This window comes from Sphaerodactylus townsendi, linkage group LG13 (genome assembly GCF_021028975.2).
Source record: "Sphaerodactylus townsendi isolate TG3544 linkage group LG13, MPM_Stown_v2.3, whole genome shotgun sequence".
In the NCBI taxonomy this organism is placed as follows: domain Eukaryota; kingdom Metazoa; phylum Chordata; class Lepidosauria; order Squamata; family Sphaerodactylidae; genus Sphaerodactylus; species Sphaerodactylus townsendi.
Genome location: NC_059437.1, coordinates 37,143,300 through 37,168,027, shown reverse-complemented (window position 1 = coordinate 37,168,027; position 24,728 = coordinate 37,143,300). Strand labels below are relative to the sequence as shown.

At 43.4% G+C, this 24,728-nt stretch overlaps 1 protein-coding gene across 3 annotated transcripts in view; it reads right to left on the bottom strand.

Annotated features, from left to right (window-relative positions):
* Positions 1 to 24,728, bottom strand: part of MORC2 (MORC family CW-type zinc finger 2) — a 75,438-nt gene that overhangs the window by 37,866 nt on the left and 12,844 nt on the right. For all 3 annotated transcript variants that reach the window (XM_048513690.1, XM_048513691.1, XM_048513692.1), the window contains exons 2-5: positions 22,949 to 23,002; positions 20,886 to 20,920; positions 19,521 to 19,589; positions 16,041 to 16,131 (exon numbers count right to left, since the gene is read on the bottom strand). In XM_048513690.1, the coding sequence (XP_048369647.1) occupies positions 16,041 to 16,131; positions 19,521 to 19,589; positions 20,886 to 20,920; positions 22,949 to 23,002 (249 nt within the window). The remainder of the gene's footprint in view (positions 1 to 16,040; positions 16,132 to 19,520; positions 19,590 to 20,885; positions 20,921 to 22,948; positions 23,003 to 24,728) is intronic.

The following is a 24,728-nucleotide window of genomic DNA, read 5'->3' as shown; positions in this document are numbered from 1 at the left end:
GGCTTTGCTAACTTCTATCGTGGACTTCATTCCCCATTTTGCCAAAACTTGCCTTTACCGCCACTGATCTTTACGCACTAAAGGAAAGGACGCCAAGCTGCCAAGCCCGGGCCCCTCCCCTGGTTGCAGGAATGCCAATTGGCGTTCCAGCAGCTGAAAACAGCTTTCTACAACTGAGCCAATTCTGACACATCCCGACCCTGAGCTTCCTTTCATGGATTCCACGGATGCTTCGGACAAGGCGCTGGCTGCTGCCCTCTTGCAGAAAAAAAATAAAGACAATAAATTGGTACCGCAGTGCTTATTTATCCAAAATTTTTCTGGTTCGAACTAAACTGGACTGTTGGAGATAAAGGAAACCGCTGCCATCAAACTACGCGTTGAGCACTTGGCGCCATTGGTTAGAAGGAGCCAAGCACCCCTTTCAAAGTCTGGTCGGATCATAAAAATTTGGCGCGCTTTCCACACCCCCCCTCAAAATGTCCGCTAAACAATTACGCGGGCTGATTTTTCTCTCGCTTCCTTTACCGGTCCATTTTTTTCCCTGGTAAAGCAATAAGCTGGCTGATGCATTGTCCCGCTTCCCGGGAGGGGGGAGACGATCCCACGGGATATTCCACGCACCGTTCTCTCTCCCTCCCAGCTAGGATTGGCTGTCACCCGTCACTCTACGCCACCCCCCCCTCGCCCATCCCAGCCATCGCCTCCCTTCCTCCAGGAACTCAAAGAGGCGGGATTACGCTGAGCTGCCAACAGAGGAAAAAAGATGCACAGCTACACTTGGAGGATGGTGTCTGGAAAAGGGTGTTGGTATCCTCCTCCTCCCTCGAAAAGCAGGTTCTTCAAGCATGCCATGATGCTCGCCAGGCTGGAGCGCCGGGTTTTGTGAAAACCCTTCATCAACCCGCCCGCCAGTTTTGGTGGCTCTATCGCCAAGGACGTTGGAGTCTTTACATTAAAAGGGTGTTCCATATGTGCGGAGGCCAAGTCAATACGGGAAAGCCTCATGGATTACTGAAACCTATCCCGTTGCCTCCGACGCTGGCAGGTGATTTGAATGGAGTTTACCACGGACCTGCCGGACAGTCACGGGAACACTGGTTTGAGGGTGGAGGTGGGTCGCTTTTCCAAACAGGCGATTTCATTCCTTGCACCACCATACCTTCAGCTCCCAAACCAGCCCGGTTGTTCATTCCAACACATCTACCGCCTACATTTCTCTCCTGAGAAGGTGGTATCGGATCGTGGGCCCTCAATTCATTTCCGATTTTGGAAGGCTTTCCTGGAGTTGTTGGGAACCACACCAGCAGTCACCGCCCCTACCACGTTCAAAGTGACGGGCAAAGTGAGCGGACGAACAGAACACTAGAGCAATATTTACGTTTGTTATACAAACTACCATCAGGACAACTGGTGTGAATTGCTTCGCAGCAGAGTATGCTTACAATAATGCAATTCATAGCAGCACGCAGAAAACCCCATTCGAAATAGTCTCTGGTCGATCCTTCCGGCCCGTTGCCCCAGCTGCCGGCGGAGGTATTGCAGCCACCAGAATTCAACCAATGGATTTTGTCACTAGCTGAAGGCTGGAAATCAGTTCAGTCTACCTTAAAACAGGCTCAAGAAGCCCAAAAGTTTCAAGCAGATAAACACCGCTCAGAATTCCCCTTACGTGTTGGGGCTTGGGTTTATTTGTCCACTAAAAACCTTCCAGACGTGCACAAATACTCAAAACTTGGCAAGAAATTTGTGGGTCCCTTTCAGATTACAAAAGTGATCAATGATGTTACTGCTCGCTTAGATCTGCCTAATTCACTAAGTAATATTCATCCCGTCTTTCATTCCAGCTTGCTCAAGGAGGCTCCCGCTTCAGATGCCTGGCACGACCCTCCGGAGACACCCCCGCCAGTTATAATTGATGGACAAAAGCATTATGAAATAGATGCTATCCTGGACTCTCGCTTCTTTCGCAAACGTCTACAATATCTGGTGTCATGGGTTGGCTATTCTTCTGGCCATAATCAATGGGTGTATAAGGAGAATATCGATGCCCCCTCTTTAATTGCTGCATTTCACCAAGCTTTTCCGGACAAACCGGGGGAGGGGGAAAAAGAGGGGATTTCTTTTAGGAGAGGCAGAGTGTAAGGATCTCAGTCGTTCTTGTTTCCCTTACAGCCTAACCTGGCCTTGACGGAGATTCTTTTGGCCGGGCGTCCGGCCAAAACCTGCACTAACCTTGTGAGAATGCTTATCTCGCTTTTGTATAGTAGAATTCTGTTCTCATGAGAACGGGGCAGGGGGGATGGGTTAGTCAGCATTATAACCAGTTGTTTGAGCGGGGTTGCTCATTCCTGCCATGTCGTGTGTGTGTGCTTTCCAGGATGTCTGAATAAACGGACTTATAATCAAAAGCCTTTTTATTTCTGCTCTTTGGAATTCCTTACAATATTCATAGCTAACATTGAGAATTTGTATTAAAGGGTCTTAGAGTTGGATGTGAGGATATAGCAATTTTCATATCAAAGAATCTGGCAAGGGGTTCACGTGTATGAGTTAACATGCAAGAGGACACATAGAATATTAATGTTGTCACTGAGAATTTGCCTTGGATCAGGAATTCTCTGCCTAGGGGCATAAACACATAACTGCGTGAAAAAAGAGAGCATGGTAAACTATGGCTGGCAAACTCAATGACTTACCAGAACTGGACAAATAAATGCTTGTGCTCTGAAGCTTTCTGAGTGTTTTGGTTACTCATGAAAACACAGAAAAAATATGTTTCATTGCAAAGTAATTGGAACCTTTTGTTGGCAGAACCTGGAAGTACTAGACAACTCAATGCATAGACAAGTTTAAGGTACTTCAATGTAAGCCACCATTCATGAGCATTATTTTTGCTCTACTAAAAAATTCTGTAAATATGTTTAAAGTCCTCACAACGTACAGGAATAGAATGAATGTACATCTCCCAGAAACAGGTAGTTTCCTACTATATCCTCCGAAGAAGTGTACCTCTTCTTTGAAAGTGATGGCAATTTACAGGACACCCAAGGTGGAACTGCTTAACAAGTAAACTAGGATCCCATGTGCTTAATTTGTCACATATGAGGTAGCTTGCACAATATAACCTCCCTGTTTGATCTGGGGTTGAAATCAGTTACCAAGGTGCTGTAATGAATGCAGGCTGTCTGCATCTAATGGCAACATTAGAGGGAATAAAGTATTCAGTTGGTGGAATCTTTGACTAAGCAGTATCCCAGGTACAGCTGAATTTTCTATCCACTGACAAGAAACAAATCCCACAGTAAGTTCCAATGTTCCATTCAGTTAGCAAAGAAGGTAATCCAATCCGGAACATTGAAAAGCAGTGGGTATATTTTTAGTGACTTCATTCCACTGCTAGATGATTTTAGGGGGAGATGGCTTCTTGGAGCCCAAGCCAAAAGCTGTGCTGTCAAATACATTAGGCAAACTGTTTGCAATGGTGTACCGAAGCAGAAGGTAAGGCCCACATAGCCATACTACTAGTATGGTGAAAGTGGTTGATATTCCAGCTTTTTGCAGAATATCATTAATGTGGACAAGACAGATAGGTACTGGACCTAAGATGGCATGCCTTGATCCACTTCACAAGTTTCTTTTATATTGGTTTTCCCCACTAAGGCTAAGTAAAAGGAAACAAACAGGTTGTTTGCTCAACATAGCTCCTTGGCATATCCAATATAGATCAGCAGGGTTCGGTGGACATCAAACTTGTGCCATTTCTTCTGCCTTTGATATTTCGCATGAAACAGAATGATGGCAGTATTATTGAGACAGATGAAAAAAGTTTATTTTTGGAATTAACAGACCTGTTCTTAGAACTACCGTATATACTCGCGCATAAGTCGAGTTTTTCAGCCCTTTTTTTAATGCGGGTCATACTCTAGGAAATATGGTAATTCTATTCCATTGTTCTCTATGGCTTAAGCTCTGTTTGTGTAACCCAGGGTCCATTGGGGGAGCTAGAGAGCTCTGATTTTCCATATAAGGAAGAAGGCTCCATTTCCTCTAAGGAAGAATAGGCTTCATAACTGCTAACAGGCCTCAACTTCACAGAGTTCAATTATGACCTGTATTTACATATTTCAGGTATGAGAATGTTTGCATTAATTGTTAAGGGGATATTGTGTTTATATTGATTGACTATTAGCTTGTATTTTGGTTTTGGACACAGCTAGAGAGAACCACAGGACTGAGATCCTGCTGGTCTGTTTTGCATAGCAGGCCAGAACTATTATTGTTTCTGTATTGGTTTGCCATATTTCACTGTTATACTGCACACTACTGTTTATGAAACATAAAACAGATTTATAGTTTCTTCTGTTGTAAGTCTGGTGAATGTTAAGGGTCACAAGGTGGGATCACACTGTCAAAGACTTGAACTCCTTTTAACATGTCTGATAATATCCCTCTTAAAATCTGAGTTGGGTTACATTTGGACATACAGATGAGGAGGAGGAATCCAGTTTTGAAGGATTTTAACTCTTGGATTTTAGCTTGGTTGCTGATTGAGCTAAGGTTTTTGTACTTTTAAAGTTACTGTTGATACCTCTTTTCCACTTACAGAGCTAGTTTACTGTTTTTCTTTGAAATAAATATTCAAAACCATTTAACCTACTGATGCATCAATTAATGTAATTTTATTGGTATTTATTTTTGAAATTTACCAGAAGCTGCTGCATTCCCCACCCTCGACTTATACACGAGTCAATAAGTTTTCCCAGTTTTTTGTGGTAGAATTAGGTGCCTCGACTTATACGCGAGTCGATTTATATGTGAGTATATACGGGTACTCAGTCCTATTCAGATGAATGCAACAGTAGAGTGTTCATGACTTGGGAAGATCACACAAAGAATATCTATGTACTGAAGAAGGCCACAGAACTGAAGTTTTGTGTGGGAACTGCTTTATGCATGGATATGGTATAAGATTTTTTATCCATTGACAGGCCCTGCCGCTCCTGCTAGCTCCGCGAATTTGGCGATTCTGGCGGCTTCTTCTATTTCTATCAACGGCATTGGGACTCCTTGTAACTAGCAACATTAAGGCACGACTGAGGAGGTCTGTGGCAGAGACCTCTATGGGACTTTTTCCAGTGATTTTTGTGCCTTCCATTCTCCAACTGCGGCTGTTTCCACTTCTTCTACAGCTGACGTCGTTTCTTCCGCTCCGCTGGTCCTCCCTACCTTTGATGGTAGCGCCCAGCCTTTTCGCAATCAAGGCACCAATTAAGGGGTTGGTGGCAGAAACCACTTGGGGGAGTTTGGTGGTAGAAACCCCCCTGGTTTGGGCGCAGACTCAGGTGGGTTTGGTTGAACAAGGGTGGTGCGGAGAAACGAATCGGGAGTCCCATGGCCGGATGCATTATGCCTAGCAACAGCTCTAACGGAGGCGGCAGCGAGTGAGGCAGTAAGTGACTCTTTGGAAATTGATCCCGCGGCGGTGGAGGCCAGGGCGAAGCCGATTAGGCCAGCTGGATTTAGCTGGAACTATCGGATGTATGAGAAACATTTAACAAGAAAGATAAGCACCAAACCGTCTGAGGTTCCAAGGTGGTGGGAGAAACTTAAAGGACTGCACACAACATTGCAATGCAGAGAACCTTGGGTACTGAACCCCAGAACCCCACTGAATTTCAACAGGAATCACCTCTTATGGGAACTCGGTCTCTCATCGCTTTGGAAGATCTGCATAGCGAAAGTGCGGCTGAACAAGCCGGGAAGCTGTGCTGTACCCCACTGTGGAGCCTACTACTCCTTCCCTCCTGTTGTAATTAATTAATTGATTGATTGGACAACACAAACTCAGTGGTAGGGTATGTAGTGGTAGTGATAGCTTAGATTTTAGTAGGTGGCTTGTGAATTTATTGTATAGTAAACTGCTTATTGTCAAGTATTAGTTAGTTAGACTTATTTAGGTTAGCTAGTGGTGAGCCGAGTCCACCTAAAGTGGAGAGTTTTCGCCGGGGTTGAGTTAGAGGGGATAGTGGGATATGGGGGCACCCCCTTTGGGGCTGGGGATACCAGTACTGATGGGACGGGGCATGTATGACGGTAGGCGGCGGCCATATGAGAGAAGGTGGGTGAGATACGGTTATGCTCGCTCACCTTCTGACCTCCGTCGTATCCCGAGGGACGATGGTGGTTGGGTTCAGAGACACCCTGCTTCATCCTTGGTGTTGATGAATGCCAGTCCATAAATAACAAGACCGCAGTCCTTCGAGATTTTCTCGGAGTACAGCAGATGGACCTGGCATGTGTCACCGAAACCTGGGTGCGAGAAGGCGAGACCGTTGCCTTGGGCAAGGTCGCGCCACCAGGTTTCACGTGTCTCCACCGTTCACGAACACAGGGCCGGGGGGGAGGCGTGGCGATGTTCATCCGTCATTCCATCCCTTTTAGGGCTATCCCTGTCCCGGAGATCACTGGCATGGAGTGTGTCGGCCTGGAGTGGCTGGCATCAGAGAGGTTGGCTGTCCTTCTGGTGTACCGGTCGCCTAGCGTTCCAGGGGACGGCCTGCCACGGCTGCTGGAGGTGGTGGCGGACTGGGCGCTGCGGTTCCCCAGACTTATTGTTCTGGGGGACTTCAATGTCCATGTCGATGCCGCCTCATGCACGGTAGCTGTGGACCTGGTGTCATCCATGGCGACGCTGGGCCTCTCTTTGGTAAACTCTGGCCCTACTCATGAGGCTGGTCACACTCTGGATTTGATCTTTGGGTCAGGTGTAAATGTGGTCTTATCCTCTTGTGACAGAGTGCCATGGTCTGATCGGTTGAACATGCCACAACAACCCCAACTAGGCGACGAGCGGATTTTTGCTCGCCCGCGGAGACTTATGGATCCTATTGGATTCCTGAATGCTCTACAGGATCCTGAACCCACCGGCACCCTTGATGGACTAGTGGTGGATTGGAATACTCGCCTCTTCAATGCCATCGAGGTTGTTGCTCCCCGGCGCCCTCTACGACCCCGATCTCGGCTGGCTCCTTGGTATAACGAGGAGCTACGCTGTCTGAAACGGGAGCTTAGGCGGCTAGAGCGAGTGTGGCAGATGTCTCGTGACGAGGCTGCGCAAACATCTTATAGGACGTTTATGAAGGCCTATGAGATGGCGATGAAGGAGGCGAAGAGAGCATTCTCCTCCTCCTCTCTCGCATCTGCTAGCTCCCGCCCAGCGCAACTGTTCTGTACTATTCGGTCGCTTACCTCATTATTGGAGGGTTCAAAAAATGACCAATTGGCTATTAGCTGTGAGGCATTTATGAGCTATTTCACAGATAAAGTCGCGTCGCTCCGCCAGGACCTTCCTGCCACCTTAGAGACAATTTGCGAACTGGAGGCTCCCTTGCCGTCTTCTGGCCCTTGTTTGGCCCAGTTTTCCCTGCTCTCTGAAGCCGCTGTTGACAGAGCCCTGGCTGCTGTTAGACCTACTACTTGTCCTCTGGATCCGTGCCCCTCTTGGCTTATTAAAACATGCCGAGAGGAGCTACGACCCCACCTGTTGAATATCATCAATAGCTCCCTTGAGCAAGGAGTCTTTCCTGGTGGGTTGAAGGAGGCAGTGGTCCGCCCACTCTTAAAAAGACCGTCATTAGATCCTAGTGATCCGGCCAATTACAGCCCTGTCTCGAATCTTTCGTTTCTGGGGAAGGTAATTGAGAGAGTGGTGTTGGAGCAGCTTCAGGGTTTTCTGGAGGACACATCGATCTTCGATCCCTTCCAGTCCGGCGTCCGTGCTGGGCATGGGACGGAGACTGTTCTTGTCGCTGTCACAGACACGCTCCGTATGCAGCTCGACCGAGGTGGATCGGCGCTGCTGGTATTATTGGATCTTACCGCAGCATTTGATGTGGTCGATCACGACCTTTTGACCCACCGCCTGGCCGCTTCCGGGGTGCGGGGAACTGTCCTTCAATGGATTGCCTCGTTTCTCCGGGACCGGAGTCAGCAAGTGTGGTGTGGGGACAAGGCCTCCCGAGGGTGCCCGCTTCATTGCGGTGTACCTCAGGGAGCGCTGTTGTCCCCACTGTTATTCAACATCTATATGCGACCCCTTGCTCAGCTGGTACGGAGCTTTGGGCTGGTATGTCATCAGTATGCCGATGACACCCAGCTCATTCTGTCGATGGAGGGGGGAGCCGTCACCACCCCTGCAGCTCTACAGCATTGTTTGGAGGCGGTTGCTGGTTGGTTGAAACAGAGCAGGCTAAAGCTGAATCCAACGAAGACGGAGATCCTTTGGCTAGGCCGTGGGGGGGAGGTGGGGGATTTTCAGCCGCCGGTGTGGGAGGGGGTCTCATTGGCACCGACCCCCTCAGTTCGCAGCCTGGGGGTCCACCTGGATTCATCTCTTTCAATAGAGACCCAGGTGGCCCATGTAACCCGGGTTGCGTTTTTCCATCTTCGCCAGGCCCGGCGACTGGCCCCCTTCCTCTCCCAAGCGGATCTGGCCACAGTGGTCCATGCAACGGTCACCTCCAGACTAGACTATTGCAACTCGCTCTACACGGGCCTTCCCTTGCGGCTGATCTGGAAATTAAAACTGGTCCAGCATGCGGCGGCACGCTTGCTCACGGGCGGTGCCTTTAGAGATCACATCATGCCCTTGTTGCGTCGCCTGCACTGGCTCCCAGTTGAGTTCCGGATCGTCTTCAAGGTATTGGCGTTAACCTTTAAGGCCTTGCACGGCCTGGGACCCTCGTACCTACGAGACCGTCTGGCCCCATATGTCCCACGTCGGTCCCTGCGTTCAGCAGAGGCCAACTTGCTGGTAATCCCCACCCCCTCTATGATGCGGCTGGCCTCTACTAGGGCCAGGGCTTTTACGGCCCTGGCCCCTGCCTGGTGGAATGCTCTCCCTCCAGCTGTCCGGGCCCTGCGGGAACTCAATGAGTTCCGCAGGGCCTATAAGACCGGGCTATTCCACCGGGCCTTTGGTGAGACCAGCCGCTGATGTGGGTGCCCGAAACAGCCTAAGAAATATTCTGAGACCCACTGTCCCCCCCCCCCCGCTCTTAAGAGGAGTTTTAATAGCTGGATGCCATCTATTTTAAATATTTAAATTTACTTGGGTTTGGTAATTGTATGCTGCATTGTAATTTTTAAACTTTGTCTTTTGTTTTATTTGCTTGTTAATGTTGTACACCGCCCTGAGCCCTTCGGGGGAGGGCGGTATAAAAATGAAATAATAAATAAATAAATGATGTTTGGCCTTGACCCTGATCAGACTGCAGAAAAACTATTTTCCTCTCAAAAAAACAGTGGAGTGGTATGAGGTGTACTTATGATACTACCAATAGATTTTCTTTGCTTTGTCTCAAAGATTTATAGAATCTGAATTGTTCCAGTAGTCTCTGTTCAAAGTCAGTATGAAGCAGTAGAACCAAGCTGTATCTGGATGAAAAAAATGAGCTGTTGTAGAAGTGAAAAAATTAACCCAGTTGTCGAAGTGCTTGGATAGAATGAGCCATTATGGCTTGCTAGACAACTGAGAACCAGGACTTGCAAGGCCAGCATGCTAGCACTAAAATGACTTGGAAACACTGATCTTCACATTAACCTGGCTATCAATATGTTGAAGGGATAGTCCAGTCCCTCAAGAAAACTGAAGACCCTTTGAAATTTGTGGTTCCTAAGAAATGCGTTCACTGAGGGCCATCAAATCTGAATCCATCTCAGGGTTGAGGACCTATTTTATGGCATCAAGATCTTATTAGCTTGCATGGTCTGCTGTGGAATTGTAAATGACCTGAACATGTACTGATGTTAGAAATGTCAGGATGGACTCTGTCCACCAGATGAAATCAAAGGATATATTGTATCAGAAGATCACTGTTCCTTCCTGATAACTGATTTGACTTTTATCCCATGTTGACCATTTGAACTGGAACGGTCCATTGGATACCCACTGTAAAGGGGCCTTCACCACTGAAGACAGGACATCTTGAAGACAGGTGATTTCAATAGGGAGGCAGGGCAATTTTTTCTTGGTCTTCTCATTCCTGCTAGGAGTTACCCCCCTTCAGTTCAATGCTGCCAACACAGTAGTTCAAACTAAACTATATAACTTGATAATACTTCATAGGAACAGGAAACAACAGTGCAATTAAGACAATTAGTACAAATAACCATAACAAAAGGTAGTTAAGAATTTGATTGAGTACTTAAGCAATGTAAAGTTATATATAGGAAGAACAACAGAAGATGACCAGGGAGGACCAAGATGTCCTCCTTCAGTGATGAAGGACCCTTCACAGTGAGTATCCAACAGACTGTGACAAAGAACACCTTGAAGGCGGGATGTCCTAGAACAGTGTCCCAGTGGGTGGGTTGTTCCAGAATGTGTTGCGGTACCTTCTGCGCCAGAAGAAGAATAAGGATTCAACTTATAGTGCTTTACAGAAGTGGATATTGTACACTATGTGTGGCACTGAATATCTCCTCTACAGATGTTCAAATGTGAACAGCTGTATTTGTGGAACACTTCTTACAGAATGGGCAGAAATGCCAGTTGGAACTTGTAATTTATGAGCGTTACATGCCTTGATGATACAGGCTATTAGAACTGAGCTAATGGCTGCTCTAGACATTGTTCCTCCCTTGTTCGGAGGACTGAAAGAGCAAAACAGAAACTGAGATTTCCTGAGGTCTTCTGTCCTACATATGTACACTTTAACCACCCTCTTAATGCCCAATTTATGCCAAAGCTTCTTCTTTGGATTGAGGGCAGAACAATGGCAAGGAAATTTTCTGAGAGAGATGGAACCTGCTGGCTGCTTTTGGTTTGAATGTAGGGGAGGTGCACAGAACAATCTTGTCCCTGTATATGATACAGCTCACAGGTTGAATTGACCCCCAACTCTGACACTCCATGTGCTGAAATTATGGCAAACAGAAATAAGATCTTCATCCTTAGCCACTTCATAGAAATCTGTCTACCGGTAATCAGTTCAAGCGAGGCCTTGGTTAACACTGATAGAACAGTGTGTATGTTTTATGGGGGAAATGAGCTACCCATTTTAGATCATGGTGTCTCCCCTGCCAGGTAAGTTGAGGGAAAAATCAACGCTCTTGGCTTTTCATTAGAGTCGTTAGTCCCTCTTTCCCTATCAGAAGCATATAGCTGCTTGAAAACTAAGCTATTAGAACAAGAGTATCGGGATATGATGATGGCTGCGAGGAAAATGTGTCCCCCCCTGACCCTGCTTATTCCAGTTGAACAAGGACACATGGCCAATTATTGACATTGGATCACCAACCCTAAATTAAGAAGAGCCTTAACACTGGCCAGATTCAATCTAATGCCTTCTATGCTGCTCTATGGCAGATATCAACAAATTGATAAACAGAGGAGGCTATGTCCATGCAATATGGGTCAGGTGGAGACACTCGATCATACCCTCTTTCATTGTGTAAGGTTTGCAAAAATCAGAATGTCGCAATCTGCACTTATCCCATTTCTGTATAACAATCTAACCGATGCTCTTAAGATACCTATGCTTTTGAACAACATGGATCCCAGTGTGCGAGAATGTAGCAAAATTTCTGCTAACGATAATAGATGTAAGGCTAGATGAATACCAATCAATGTCTATGTATTATGACCACATATAGCCAGCAGTAATTTTTCTAGCTTCTGTCAGTATCCGATGACGTTTAAGTGAGTCAACTTAGCTGAAGGAATGTCCTATAATTACAGAAGGACCATGTATATATTTTAGTACCAGTGTCTATAATTGTGAGCAATAATGGGCAAATTTTGTATGCTTATTTTGTATGTTTATTTTATGCCAATAAAGGCTTGTTACTTACTACCCATTTTAGAAATTTCTAGATGTGTGGGTGTTGAGTGATAGGGTCACCGATGCTGCCAACAGTCTCTTTAATGTGGATTTCAGACCTGAGGAAAAGCCCTCTTGAAGAAATTGTAACATCGAGGCAATCCTGGGCAGCTTGGGATCTACCCTCCTCCCATGGCATCATCTGTAGAAGGCTTTCCAAGATGAGTTGTATATATCAAAACAGTAGAGAGATGCCTGGTAGCCAAAATAGTTTCTACTAGTTCTGGAATTACTTCATGTGTAGCAGTTTTGACCTCTCAATTTCCAAGAAGTCAACCAAAACCACTGCAGATGAGGATGCAGGATAGGACTCTGATGTAACAGATCGTGATCCACCGGCACTTTCATGGGTTTGTTGATTGACATTTCTCTCAAGTTGGAGAACCATGGTCTGTGAAGCCAGTAAGGAGCTTTAAAATAATTGTGGCTTCCAATTCCCTGCTGAGTCTGAGGAGTCTTGGTAAGACTGGCATCGGAAGGAAGGTTAACAAGGTGCCTGAAGGCCATGGTACTGTTAGCATATCTGTCTCCATTTTGGAATAGAAGAATTTGGTTTGCACATTCTGCTGTGAAGCAAACAGATCTATTATTGGAATTTCAAACTTTTTGGTGATCATCTGGAAGATGCTGTGCTGGCAGGGCAGGTGTGCTGCTACAACAGCACCAGCACTGAGAAGGCTTCTGAGGCAGGGAGTCACCCCAACATAGAATCAGTTAGTTCACTGTCAGGTGACCAGCAAGCCTGGAACCAGCAAGTCAGTGGGTGAGTCCAGAAAACAGAGTCAAACAGTCCAGAGAATCAAGTAACACAGAGTAAACAAGCCAGGAGGGAGTAGCTGTGAAGCGCAGTCGTGGGAAGCCAGTCCAAGGTCAAAGCAAGATCCAGACACTCAGAACAGTGGCATGCAGGAGAAACTCACGCATTGCATCTACAACTGTAGCTCTTACTGCAGCTCATTATATGCTTCTGGGCTGCTTGCTTGGGAAGGCTTCTGCAGAGACTCCAACCTACGCCGGGCTTGCAAGCGAGAAGAACACCTCTCCTTCAGGGCCACCCTTAGTTTCTGCCAACAACATTGTGGTACATCTGAGGAATCATTAGAGCTATCATCTTGACTGGTATTCCTGATGAGCCATGAACTGGGAAGCTGTAGTTCTTCCTCTTCTGCTGACACAACTGGCATGGCTCTGTGAGGCTCAGATAAATCTTCCTCTGATTAACTGTCAGCCACAGCAGGGGTGGCCATGACAGATGATTCTTTTCAGTGCCCACTCCAATAGTGTCTGTAGGCTGAGCCGATCAGCTTCTATGTTGAGGGCTCCCTTGATATGTTCTGCTTGAATGGAAGCTGGGTGGTGTTCTGCCCAGGACAGATCTTGAGAGTCTCTGCGTGTAGCCATGGAGATCTGGAACCCCTCGAGGTTGATGTACATCTTGGCCGAGATGTCTGTTTTAATAAGCATGTGTCTGTGCATGATTTGATGCTAGAAGTGTTAGAGGGCTAGACAGATGGTGATTTCCAAGGAAACTGATGCGAAGGGTGGATTCCTCCTGGAACCATAGGCCCTGTACTGAACAGTTCCCCAGCGTCGCTCCCCAAAATATCTGGACTTGAACTATTGGGTGAAAGGGTTTCCCTTGACAAAGGTATCATCCACCACTGAAGTGCCATTTTCACCACCACTGGTACAAGATTGCTTTGTCCCTGTTCATGATATCTATCTGAAAGGGACACAAAAAATGTGAAAGTGGACGAAAGTGCAGACATGCCCATTGTATTGAATCCATGGTGGTCACTATGGTGCCGAGTAACTTGGGAACTAGCTACATGATAGAGGAGCATTTGCTCTTGATTACTATCATCACCTGTTCCACTGTCAATTTGATTTAGCTGTCAGGAAAAAACAGGAAGCTCCATTTTGTGTCTATGATGGCCCTGATATTCCTGTTCTTGGGTTGATTCCAGGGAACTCTTCGGGAAGTTTATGAGAAAGCTGTGACTATGAAGGCAGCGAATGGTCTGTTGTGTGTTATCAAACACTTGTTGTTAGGATACTGATTGGAGAAGGAGATCGTCCAAGTAAAGGTGTATGTGTATTCCCCTTTCTCTCAGCAAGATGATGGATCCAGCAACATCTTTGAAAACACCCTTGGGGCAGTACACAGACAGAAAGGGAGTACTCTGAATTGGAAATAGCTGTTCTCCACCATGAAACAAAGAAATCTGCAATGCACCTGAAGAATGGGGATATGAAGATATGCTTCCTGTATGTCTAGGGAGGTGAGAAAGTCCTCTTGTTGGATTGCCTTCATAATGGACTGCAAAGATTTCATTCAGAATTTTCTCAGTTGGATGCATTTGTTCAGGAATTTTAGATCCAGTATGGCTCTCCAATCCCCATTTCTCTTTAACACAGCAAACACAGAGTAGATACCTTGGAAATCTTCATTTTCTAGAACCAGTTTTATAGCCTTTATCTTGAGTAAGTGTAGAAGGGCTTCCCTGGTCCTCTGAACTTTTTCTGGATTTTTGGGAGTTAGGGGTGGAAGGAATCCGTGTCAAGGGAATTTTGCAGATTATTTTTTTTTATTTATTTATTAAACTTTTATACCGCCCCATCCTCCAGGGGCTCTGGGCGGTGTACAGCATAAAACATGGTAAAACAAGTCACTAAAATCTTTAAAACAGATTACAGAGAATAGCCTTTTCTTACAGTTTCCAGGGCCCACTGGTCCTTCTTTTCCGCTTCCCCCAGATCCAGCAAATGGAATAGTCTGCCCCCAACCAGAATCCCTGCATAGTCAGGGGGTGTTGTCGGAGGGAATACCCTTGTTGCCCTTGCCTCCCCTGTGGTGGAAAACCCTGCTGTTGGGGTAGTGTTGAACAGACTGGTTAGACTGTTGCCATTGTTATCTTCTGCAATTTCTGGAGAATCTAGGCAGCGTTCTGTAGCTGCGAATCTGCTGGAGGAAGGCCTCTTCTCAGATCTGCTAATATATTTGGGCATAGTCTTCTTTTTATCTGGAGATTCCACAAGCACCTTGTCTAATGCTGCTCCAAAAAGCATCTCCCCATGAAAAAAAGGGTAAGCAAGTTGCCACGTAGGCTTTCAACCAAAGATCTGTTTGCCAAGCTCTCAGCCACAGATTTCTGTGCGCAACAGTGGAACATGGAATGGCTCGAGAATAGAAAACTAAAACATTGAGAGTAGTGTCAGCTGAAAAAGCAGCAGCTTTTGAGTATGCAGTTAGTAACCACATAAGGCATTTATTGGAATAAGGAAGTAGCTGCAGCAATTTGTGTACCCAAACTATGGCCACTCTGGAAACAATAGAAGCTGTAGAAGACACTTTGATTGCCATAGCCATGGCATCATGTGTCCTCTTCAGGGCAAACTCGGATCTTTTGTCAAGAAAGTCCCCGAGATAGCCTTCACCATCCTCTGACCAATCCTCCAGACTGCAAGGTAGCTACTGGATCAACTACTAAGGATGTCTGAAGTAGCTTGCTTGCACACTCAGGCAAAGAATACATTTTCTTTTACAAAGGGGGGAGGGAAAGCCTGTTGGCTGCAGGCATGGCCCATTCCTTCAAAAAAGATGGAAAATGGGAAGAACTCTGTCTTGCAAATCTAATGTGGCCAATGTTTTGACCAGGAGATCCTAATACATTCACATCTCTAATGAGAGGACCAGCAGGGTACTTCCTTGGACAGATGGGTTGCTGGAACCATGAGCTGTGAGCTTCTGAACTCTGTTGAAACCAGCACCTGATGACTGATATATATTTTCTCAGAAGTACAGCAAATCGTTCAATTAGTCTCATGTGACTGAGAAGATCTGAAGCTGGGGTAGTGCTTCATAGTGATTCTACTCCTAGATGAAGTGTTGTTTTTGAAGGCAGCGTTGAGAAATGGTTGACCTACAGCTAAGCTCAATATCCTGACAGAATACCAGGACAAATACTAACATACAAAAATTAAGATCTTTAAAGCAAGCAAAGGTTGTCAGCAATTCTAACCTATTTGGGAGAACAGATACCTGATTTTAAAAAAATCATTGAGAAAACATGCTCCAATTTTCTATTATAAATAACATGCTTCATATTCTAAGCCAAACCCAAAGTTCCAGATGGTTGGCATCCAAATACCTACGATTTCAAACCATTTCCATATTGTCCAATCTGGGTTGATTCTGGTGTTCGTTTAGCTGATTTACCAAACTGAATCACACTTGCAGCATCATCTAAAAAAAAGAGAAAACAAATGAGAACTCAAAAGGACCGATATCAATAACTTAGATTTCTTCACTTCCACCTACATAAATGGCATCTTGAATCTAAATAGTATTGAGAAATTTGAGATCTTCCCTCTATCAACTCACTGTGTCTGTACCAGCCTGCCTTATTTTCCACAGATGTACAGTCTTCGCAGGATTATCATGAATGGTCTAAAGGCATTACAATTATACTGTGACTGACTGATTTGTGTACATCATTCACACAGCTAAGTTGCGATGGGGACAAGAATTGCAGTGGTTTTTTAGTTCAGTAAAGTGAGACAGATGTTTTAATTCCATTTAATAATGAAGAATAGACGGAATATTAGGTATGCTGCACAAAGCATTTTGTGTGATCTTAAGGTTACTTCTGGAATTTTTCTCTAATATAGCTTCCTTGCTGCATGTCCTAGTGACTCTAATGAAAGCAGACCAAACAATCTTTTGAATAAGAAAATTTTTGTTCCCAGTTCTACTTATAGAGCCCCAATCAACAGAAATCCATTTCATTCAGTTGCCCTGCATTGCTTCAGTATTCTTCAATTATTTGCACATCAGCTACTAATATGGGTTGTCTAGAGACTTGGGATGAGGAACCATAATGATGCCAACAACATTTTCATGAAATCCAAACGTTGTCAGAGTTACACTGAATAAAAGCATGGAGTCAGCAACAGGGTAGATGAGGGCTAAGCCAACTTATTACATAATAAACTGAAGTTCAGTCCAACAGGACAGAGCCTTCTTTAGCAGGTGGCTCAACAGTACCAGAAGGAGTATTCAGCCTGTGCTAGATTGGGTATCATTCCTTTTACGCCACAGGTTTGTAATCTGAAAGGCTTGTAGATCGGTCTTTATTAATGGAAGCCCAGGTGGCTTCTGGAATGAAGCACCCTTCATGAACTTGGTTGGTGCACCAAATGCACTACTCTTGGAAAGTGATCAGCTTGAAGCAGCTACTCATTTTCTGGTCACGTCCAAACTAGAGTAAGGTTAGCAGATCAGTTTGGATATAGTGAGATACAATTTTTCACATAACAAAGATTTCTAGAACACATTATACATGCAACTTCTTATGAATATCAATTGGAAAGTTTCACTGGCCCAAAATTAACTTCAGATGAGTATTCTGCTCTGTCTACACCTGATATTGCAAGACTTGGTTAAGTTTACAGATGGTTCAACATGGAAGTGATAAAATGCCACAAATTCACAAGGCATTGCAAACACAGAAGGAATTCTGGTCATGTTACTCCTCCCACTTACTCTATAGGTAAGGCTGAGCTGATTAGACAAGTCTTTATCTCAACAAGCAGGGGCATCATCATCCCAGTTAGGCAGAGAATATCATGGCCACATGTGAGATCTCCACCAAGGGCAAAACAGTAAGAAATGTGAAAGTAAAAAAACACACACTGATGCAGAAAAAAGTTCAAGAACATTAAGAGTTTTGATGAAAAGGAGGATCTCTGGCTGAATGAAAGGAGGATCTCTGGCTGAATTCTGCAGCTGAAGTTTAACCTTTAAAAGATCCCAGTGGACTTGAATTCTTTCCATCCACCAAGAAGCAACTTTCACAGTAAATTCCAAAACTCTGCATTTGGCAGAAGCCAATTTGCTGGTGGTTATTAAGGAACAAGCATACTTTCAGACTGAGAGGGTGTTGAATTCTGAAATGCCTATTCAGCATGATCTTGCTAGATCAACCATTCGGCCTTGGAATTATCAATGTCCTGCATGAATGGTGAGGTAAGATACTGTCTCAACTCAGCTGTAGAGACAAAAAGCCTCTTTGAAAGAGAAGCAAAACTATATCAGTTCTTGGCAGAAGATCCTTTTTTGTGACCACATATTCAGTCCCAGTTACAAGATACTTGCCAGACAGAATATTTGCAGGCCAAGGGGTACCACCTTGAACTCCAAGCAGGTATGCTGTGGGACACTTCTGGTTTCATCGACTGCCCCTGAATCACTTTGTCTTTTGAGGAGGGCTGCCTACCTAGGTAATGCAAAAGTACGGTGGATGATTGAAAGGCACCAAATAACAGGTGGGGGTGATGAAGCCACCAGCAAAATAAAAGCCTTATGGAAAATGAGACTGTTATTTGAAGGTGGTATTTGCTAGTAATCTCATGCTATTAAGGGAGAAACTTGGAATGTAGCCTTGCCCCGGTTAACATCTAAGGACATCGTGACTCCTTGTCCAATGCCAGGCCCATGAGATTCTCTGATGTCTTGGAGATGAGTGTTTTGATTACAGTTTGTAGTTTGATAATCCATTCCATTGGTAGAAGTATGTAGCCTAGTGAGATATGGAAGAAGACCACCAGGTATGTCAGATGCTGTGATGAAGTCAGGGAGCTCTTTTCTAGGTTTACTTGAAAATCATGTTAAATGTGACCGTCTATTGTAGTTTTCCGGGCTGTGTGGAAATGGTCTGGCAGCTTTTGCTCCTAACATTGCACCTTGCATCTTCAGAGGTATGTCACGGTGAGATATTTCTCTCTGTAGCACAATATGAAGTGATTATGTAGTGGGGTATTTGTTTGGTCCACCTCATGGGGCACAGAGGCAAGGCATATCTCCATGTGTCCAGATGGAGTTCATTCATGGTTGCATTTGCTGTTGCACTTACAATAATATTCACAGTTGCATTTGCAATCACAAAGGAAGCCGTTGATTATTTCACCAACATTCCTTTCCCTCCTCCTGAACATGTGTAAGTATATGAGCAGCCTGCCCAGATACAAGTAGAGAGAACTCTTCAGGAGATTTCTGGCATCTTTGGTATCTTCTAGAAGTAACAGATCATACTTGTCAAAAAGGAAAATAAAAAATCATCTTTCTGGTTCTAGAAAACAATTTTAAGCCAGCCATTCATAGCAGGCACTCCATGAATTGGAATTAAGAACCTAGAAGGTCAAGAAAATGTTTAAAGAGCCACTATGTATAACTACTAAATGTCAAAATCACATACACATTTATCACACGTTAAAATCATCTACACATGTGAACAGCCCATAATAGTCTACCTCTTACATACAAAATCACATTTTCAATACAATGAAGGGTCCTATAGGCAACTTTTTTGGCTCTAACAAACAAACTTGTTTCAGCCAAATGGCCGTCCTCAGTAGTCCTTTAACTAGATCACAATGATTCTTCAAAACGGCAAATTTTATTCTCACTTGAAGACATCTTGCATGAACATACACCTACATCTCACATAACGGCACTGAGATGTAATAGATTATCCTCACCAATACCTTTATGATCACTGCTGTAAAATAGTATTTAAGGTTTAAATGGTCAGTTCCTCTCAGAATGAAATAACAATACACCATACTATCACTTACTTGAGTCCATTCCGGCTCCATCATCCAAAAAACAGAGCATGAACCCACCCCTCAGGTCTTCTCGATGTTCTGTAAGAAGAGGAAAAATTAACAATCCTAAATCTGAAAAGGCAATTCAGAAGTACATAAAAAAGTCCAATATACACCATAGGAAGAACATAGGAGGCTATTCAGAGTCATGAATCAGGTGTAAAGTTCATTTGGGTTCAGGAATGGGATCAATCTGCTAGCTACTAGAAATGATGGTTTTAAAGTCCAGAGTTTTATGTTATACACATGCTAACATGCAAAGTAATAACATCGACTGAATAAGATCAGCAGTTTGGCATGAACCACCATTGAAATATTGTGAGGATATGTCACACTCACCTGCTTCAATTCAGACACTATATCAGAGTGTGAACACGAAGCTGCTTAGCAGCTTAGCAGTTGTCAAATGAAATTGCTAGGAAACATTCACTTGATTTCATCTGTAGCTGCTAAGATGCTTAGAGTTGTACTAGAGTTGTACACTTGGCATTAACCCATACATACAGGCTTATAAATCCTAGCCATGTGAGCCTAAATGGTTTTGTCAAGTGGCCCAATACTGGTTAATAACTTTTTGCCACAAGTTTTCCTACCAACTACCTTGAAAGAGGTGGTTATTACGTTCCTTTTTAAAAAGGCATCTTTTAGCTATATATCCTGAATACATGCTAGAGGCAGAAACTGGACTAGAGTGAACAAACTCAATTCAGACAGTTTATCATAAGGAACTTGATGTACTGGCTAATGGTAAAATCTTGATAGGATTATATTCTACAACCTGGGAGTACTTTTGGATCGGCAAAACTGCTAGACTTGCAGGAAGATGCTGCAGCTGAAAGTGCCTTGTATTAGCTTTGGTTGATACTAGTTATACCTGCTGCTAAGAGAAAGACTTAGCCACTTATTAACACACTGACAGGATGGATTGCCATTATGCTCTTTACAGAAGTCTCCCACTGAAGTTAATTTAGAAAGTTTCAGAGGTGCGAAATGTTGCCATGTATTGATGTGGGTGAGCTGGTGTGTTCATAAATCTCCAATTTTGACTTCCAGTTTGTCTGCAAGTTCAATATAAGGTGGTTGTTTTAATGCAGCCCTAGAGTCATGAAACTTGCACTGCAATTCAAGGTCTTTAAAACAAATCTTAATTCTGCATCCAAAAACTGCAAATCAAAAAAGATCTTCTATCAAGCTGCTAACAATCCTATAATCTTCATTAATTAATAACAAAATAAGTATTTTCTTCCACTGAGCTTGAATTTTCTTCCTTTTCAGTCATACTCTTCAGTCCAAGCATATAGCAGACACCAACAGAAACTAAATAACCTAACTTACCAGTAAAGATGTCTATTCTTGTGGCATCTGCGTCTCTAAAAAGAGCAGACACAAAAATCAATACACAAACATGGAGTTTTTAAAAAGCTGTTGAAAGTAGCAACTTCAGAAGGAAGGGATGGCTCACAGGTGGCTTGAGATACTTGGATAAGTTCTGAATGTTGTTTACCTTCACCTTCACATTGCAAATGCTTTGCAACAAGACTGTAAAAGCTGAATATTCAGACTAAAATTAAATGAAACCTTTGCTATTTTAACTATTTACTCAGTCACAAGTTATTAGGCCCTCTTTTAAAGCCATTAGATTAAAAAACAACAGGCCTTCTAATTAAGGAAGCATGGGCAACTGCTAAGGGAAATACAAGCTCCTAATTAACTGCTGCCTACACTGGCAGTCTCTTCTCCCCAGTCAATACACACAAACTATGGCTGACTCCACAGCTAATATACTGACACTAGGGAGAAACCAGCTTTGGAAGGAGACATGTAAAAACACAAATGAAGTCTAAAAGTACTTATAACACTTAGCCAGATATCTCTACCAGTGTTACAGTCTTAGAGAATGGACTGAGGTGAGGGCAACTGTGTCCCTTTTAAAAAAAAATCCAAATTTGTTCTACTGCAAACCTTGAACACAATGGTTCTAAATCTTCCTGAAGTGGAACCAACTTCGAAACTAGCTGCAGTTTATACGTACCACTTGCAAAGTAACTTTACACTTTCTCCCTTCCCAAAGTTAACGATAAGAATTTCATAACAGGTGCCAGTGAACAGGTTTATATTTTTCAGGTTTAGCATTTATAAATACATGGTGTTATTGATCAACAGATTATATTTCATGGCAATTTCAAACATTATGGAGATGCAAACCGAAATTTACTGCTAAGGTTCTGCTCCCATTTAATCACATTCCTCTTTTTGTGACCCACCTGGGGAAGTTATAAGCAACTGTTTGAGAACCACTACATTGAAAATATGATACATTCAGAAGCAAGCTTCAGGTCAGACAAATGGAAAAATGAATTACAAAGTAATTACTCTTTTCAAGGTACTGTTTTTTCTCAATCTTCCTGCAGGCACATGTTCAAAATCACTTTCCCCATTACCTCCTCCTTTAGTCTTTCAGCTTTTTTTTTTCTGCAGTGATTTCCATTCCACTGTACCGAATGCCTAATTTTTTCTTCTTCTTTCAGATACATATTTAAAACAGGTTATAATTGCAGGATGCACTGCGAGGCTGTTAGTTGGTACATCTGGCCGGACGCACATCACACCAGTCCTTAAGGAACTATACCGGCTCCCAATTTGCTCCCAGGCTCAATTCAAGATGTTGATGTTGACATATAAAGCTTTAAACGGATTGGACCCTGAATAAGCCTACCTGAAGGAGCACTGACACCTGTATGTACTTCCCTGGGCACTGAGGTTACAGGGAAGTACTCCTGGTGGTACCTCCCCAAGCCAAGGTGCCTACCTAAAGGAGCGCTGACATCTGTATGTACCTGCTTGGGAACTGAGGTTTCAGGGCGAGGCATTTCTGGTAGTACCTCCCCAAGCTGAAGTGCAAGGTGTAGGGGCATGCAGGAGGGCTTTCTCTGTGATTGCTCCAAGGCTCTGGAATCATCTCCCTTCAGAGATTCACCATGAGCCTACACTTTATGAATTCAGGTGCATGACGAAGACGTTTCTCTTCACCCAGGCATTTGATTAGACTCGGGGAGGTGTTAATTGTTTATGTTGTTTTTATTGTGTTGTTTTAATTGTCATAGTTTATTTATGATGATTCCACTGTTATTTTTAATTGTTTTTAACCTGTGTAAGCTGCCTAGAGACTTTGGTATAAGGAGGGGTATAAATATTTATAAATAAAATAAACTGATATAAAACAAGAACAGTACAGTTAGAAAGAAAATATAACAGTCGTAAGGAATGTGCTTGAAATAAGAATCTTTTTGTACAAAGCTGAATAGAAGCACTATTTCTCTTTTCTAAGAAGACCTGGAGCCACCTTGCCTAAACCACAATGCAATAAGTCCCTGTGGTAGTCAATCAGCAATACATACCTTGCATTATCAACAAGTTCAGCAAGGGCCCCAAACAAGAATTCATGTGTGGTTCTGAAATACAGAGTCAATAAGGTTACTTTGAATCTGGGAAATAGGGTGAACTGTTACATTCAACCTTTGAAAACCCTCTTAATTTGAAAATTCTTGTCAAAATGAAAAAAAAATCATTGCATTTGCTAGTCCACAAAAACAAACCCAGGACTGCATCAAATTCTATATGTATTCAAAATACAATAAATTCAGAGCAATGCCATTTCAGCTACTACTGAGATACCAATTTAGAAATGAAATATCAGCTACATAATACGTGGCTCACAGTTGTGATAGTTAACTAGAAGTTATGTAGTTCTAATTTTAAAAGTTCTTTAAAGTATTTATAACACATTTAAAAATAAAAACATGTAACGATTATTGTGGTATGGGGTTAGGAGGTTTCTTTTCATGACAGCAGCTCTTTGGATTTCACAAGTCAGTTTCCAGCAAGCAGAATTTTGCATCCAGATAGTTTCAGGTGTTTCAAATATCCAGTGAAATTCTCATCATAAAGTACGTAGTGTCAAACTACTGTTAACTGGGAAAAATATGATTATGTCTAATGATGTGGTCTAACAATTATACTCATTTAATTCTGGGTCCCTCAGTCAAATACTTGTAATGTTCAAACCTTATATTTAATGGATTTGCAACTATTATTGTAGTTAGATGAAGAAGTAGTTGAATGCTGGTAATTCTGCTCTAACCTTTCCCTGTCCTTTTTATCACTTACCTATGATCTTAAATTAGGCTACTGTATACTCTAGGAAATGAATTATGCTAAAGATATTCTGTCAATAAAGAAAGATTAGATATCAATCCTTGATTTGAGAATGTAGCCACAATGATCTCTACTGTTCTTGGTTATCGGTCACTAAAGAGCTTTTTTAAAACTATCAAAACACAGGTGACTTGCAGTGATCCTGTAGGACTTTCAAGGCAAGAGATATCCAGAGGGAGTGTACCATTACTTGCCTCTACGTCATGTGCCCTGGTATTCCTGCAGTGGTGGCGAACCTTTGCCACTCCAGATGTTACGGACTACAATTCCCATCAGCCCCTGCCACCATGGCCAATTGGCCGTGTTGGCAGGGGCTGATGGGAATTGTAGTCCATAACATCTGGAGTGCCAAAGATTCGCCACCACGGCCTTAGAGGTTTCCCATCCAAATACTAACCAGGGCTGCCCCTTCTTCGCTTTCAAGATCTGATGAGACCAGGCTAGATTGAGCTATACAGGTCAGTAAAACTGACAGCTTTTCATTAATTCATTCTATTTATATCCCGCCTTCCCCCAAAGGGCTCAGGGCAACTAAGATTATGCTTCCCCTCAGCTCTTTAATTTTTTGTACCAAGCCTAAGAAACAGGAAATCAGGCAAAGCAGTTTTACTATATAAGCAAGGATGAGGAATCCATAGGCTTGATCTAACCTTGTGGCTATTTTATCTGATCAGTTCAACCCTAGTAAAATGTAACCAATATGTAATAGAAAGTTTGCTCAGTTTCAGAGAAGAAGAAAACTGTTTTATAATTTCGGGCAGGCAATACTTCAAAATCTAAGTGTGCGCATGTGGCATTTAATAGTACAAACAGTACGTCTTGAATGAAGGATTTGAAGATGCTTCTGACTAATAAAAATTATGACCTGGTTGCACCTAACTGTTTCGAGAACACTAGTTTGACTAGTGTCAATAAATCATCAGACTCCCCTAGGACAAAACCGACTTTAATTCAGTATTTATC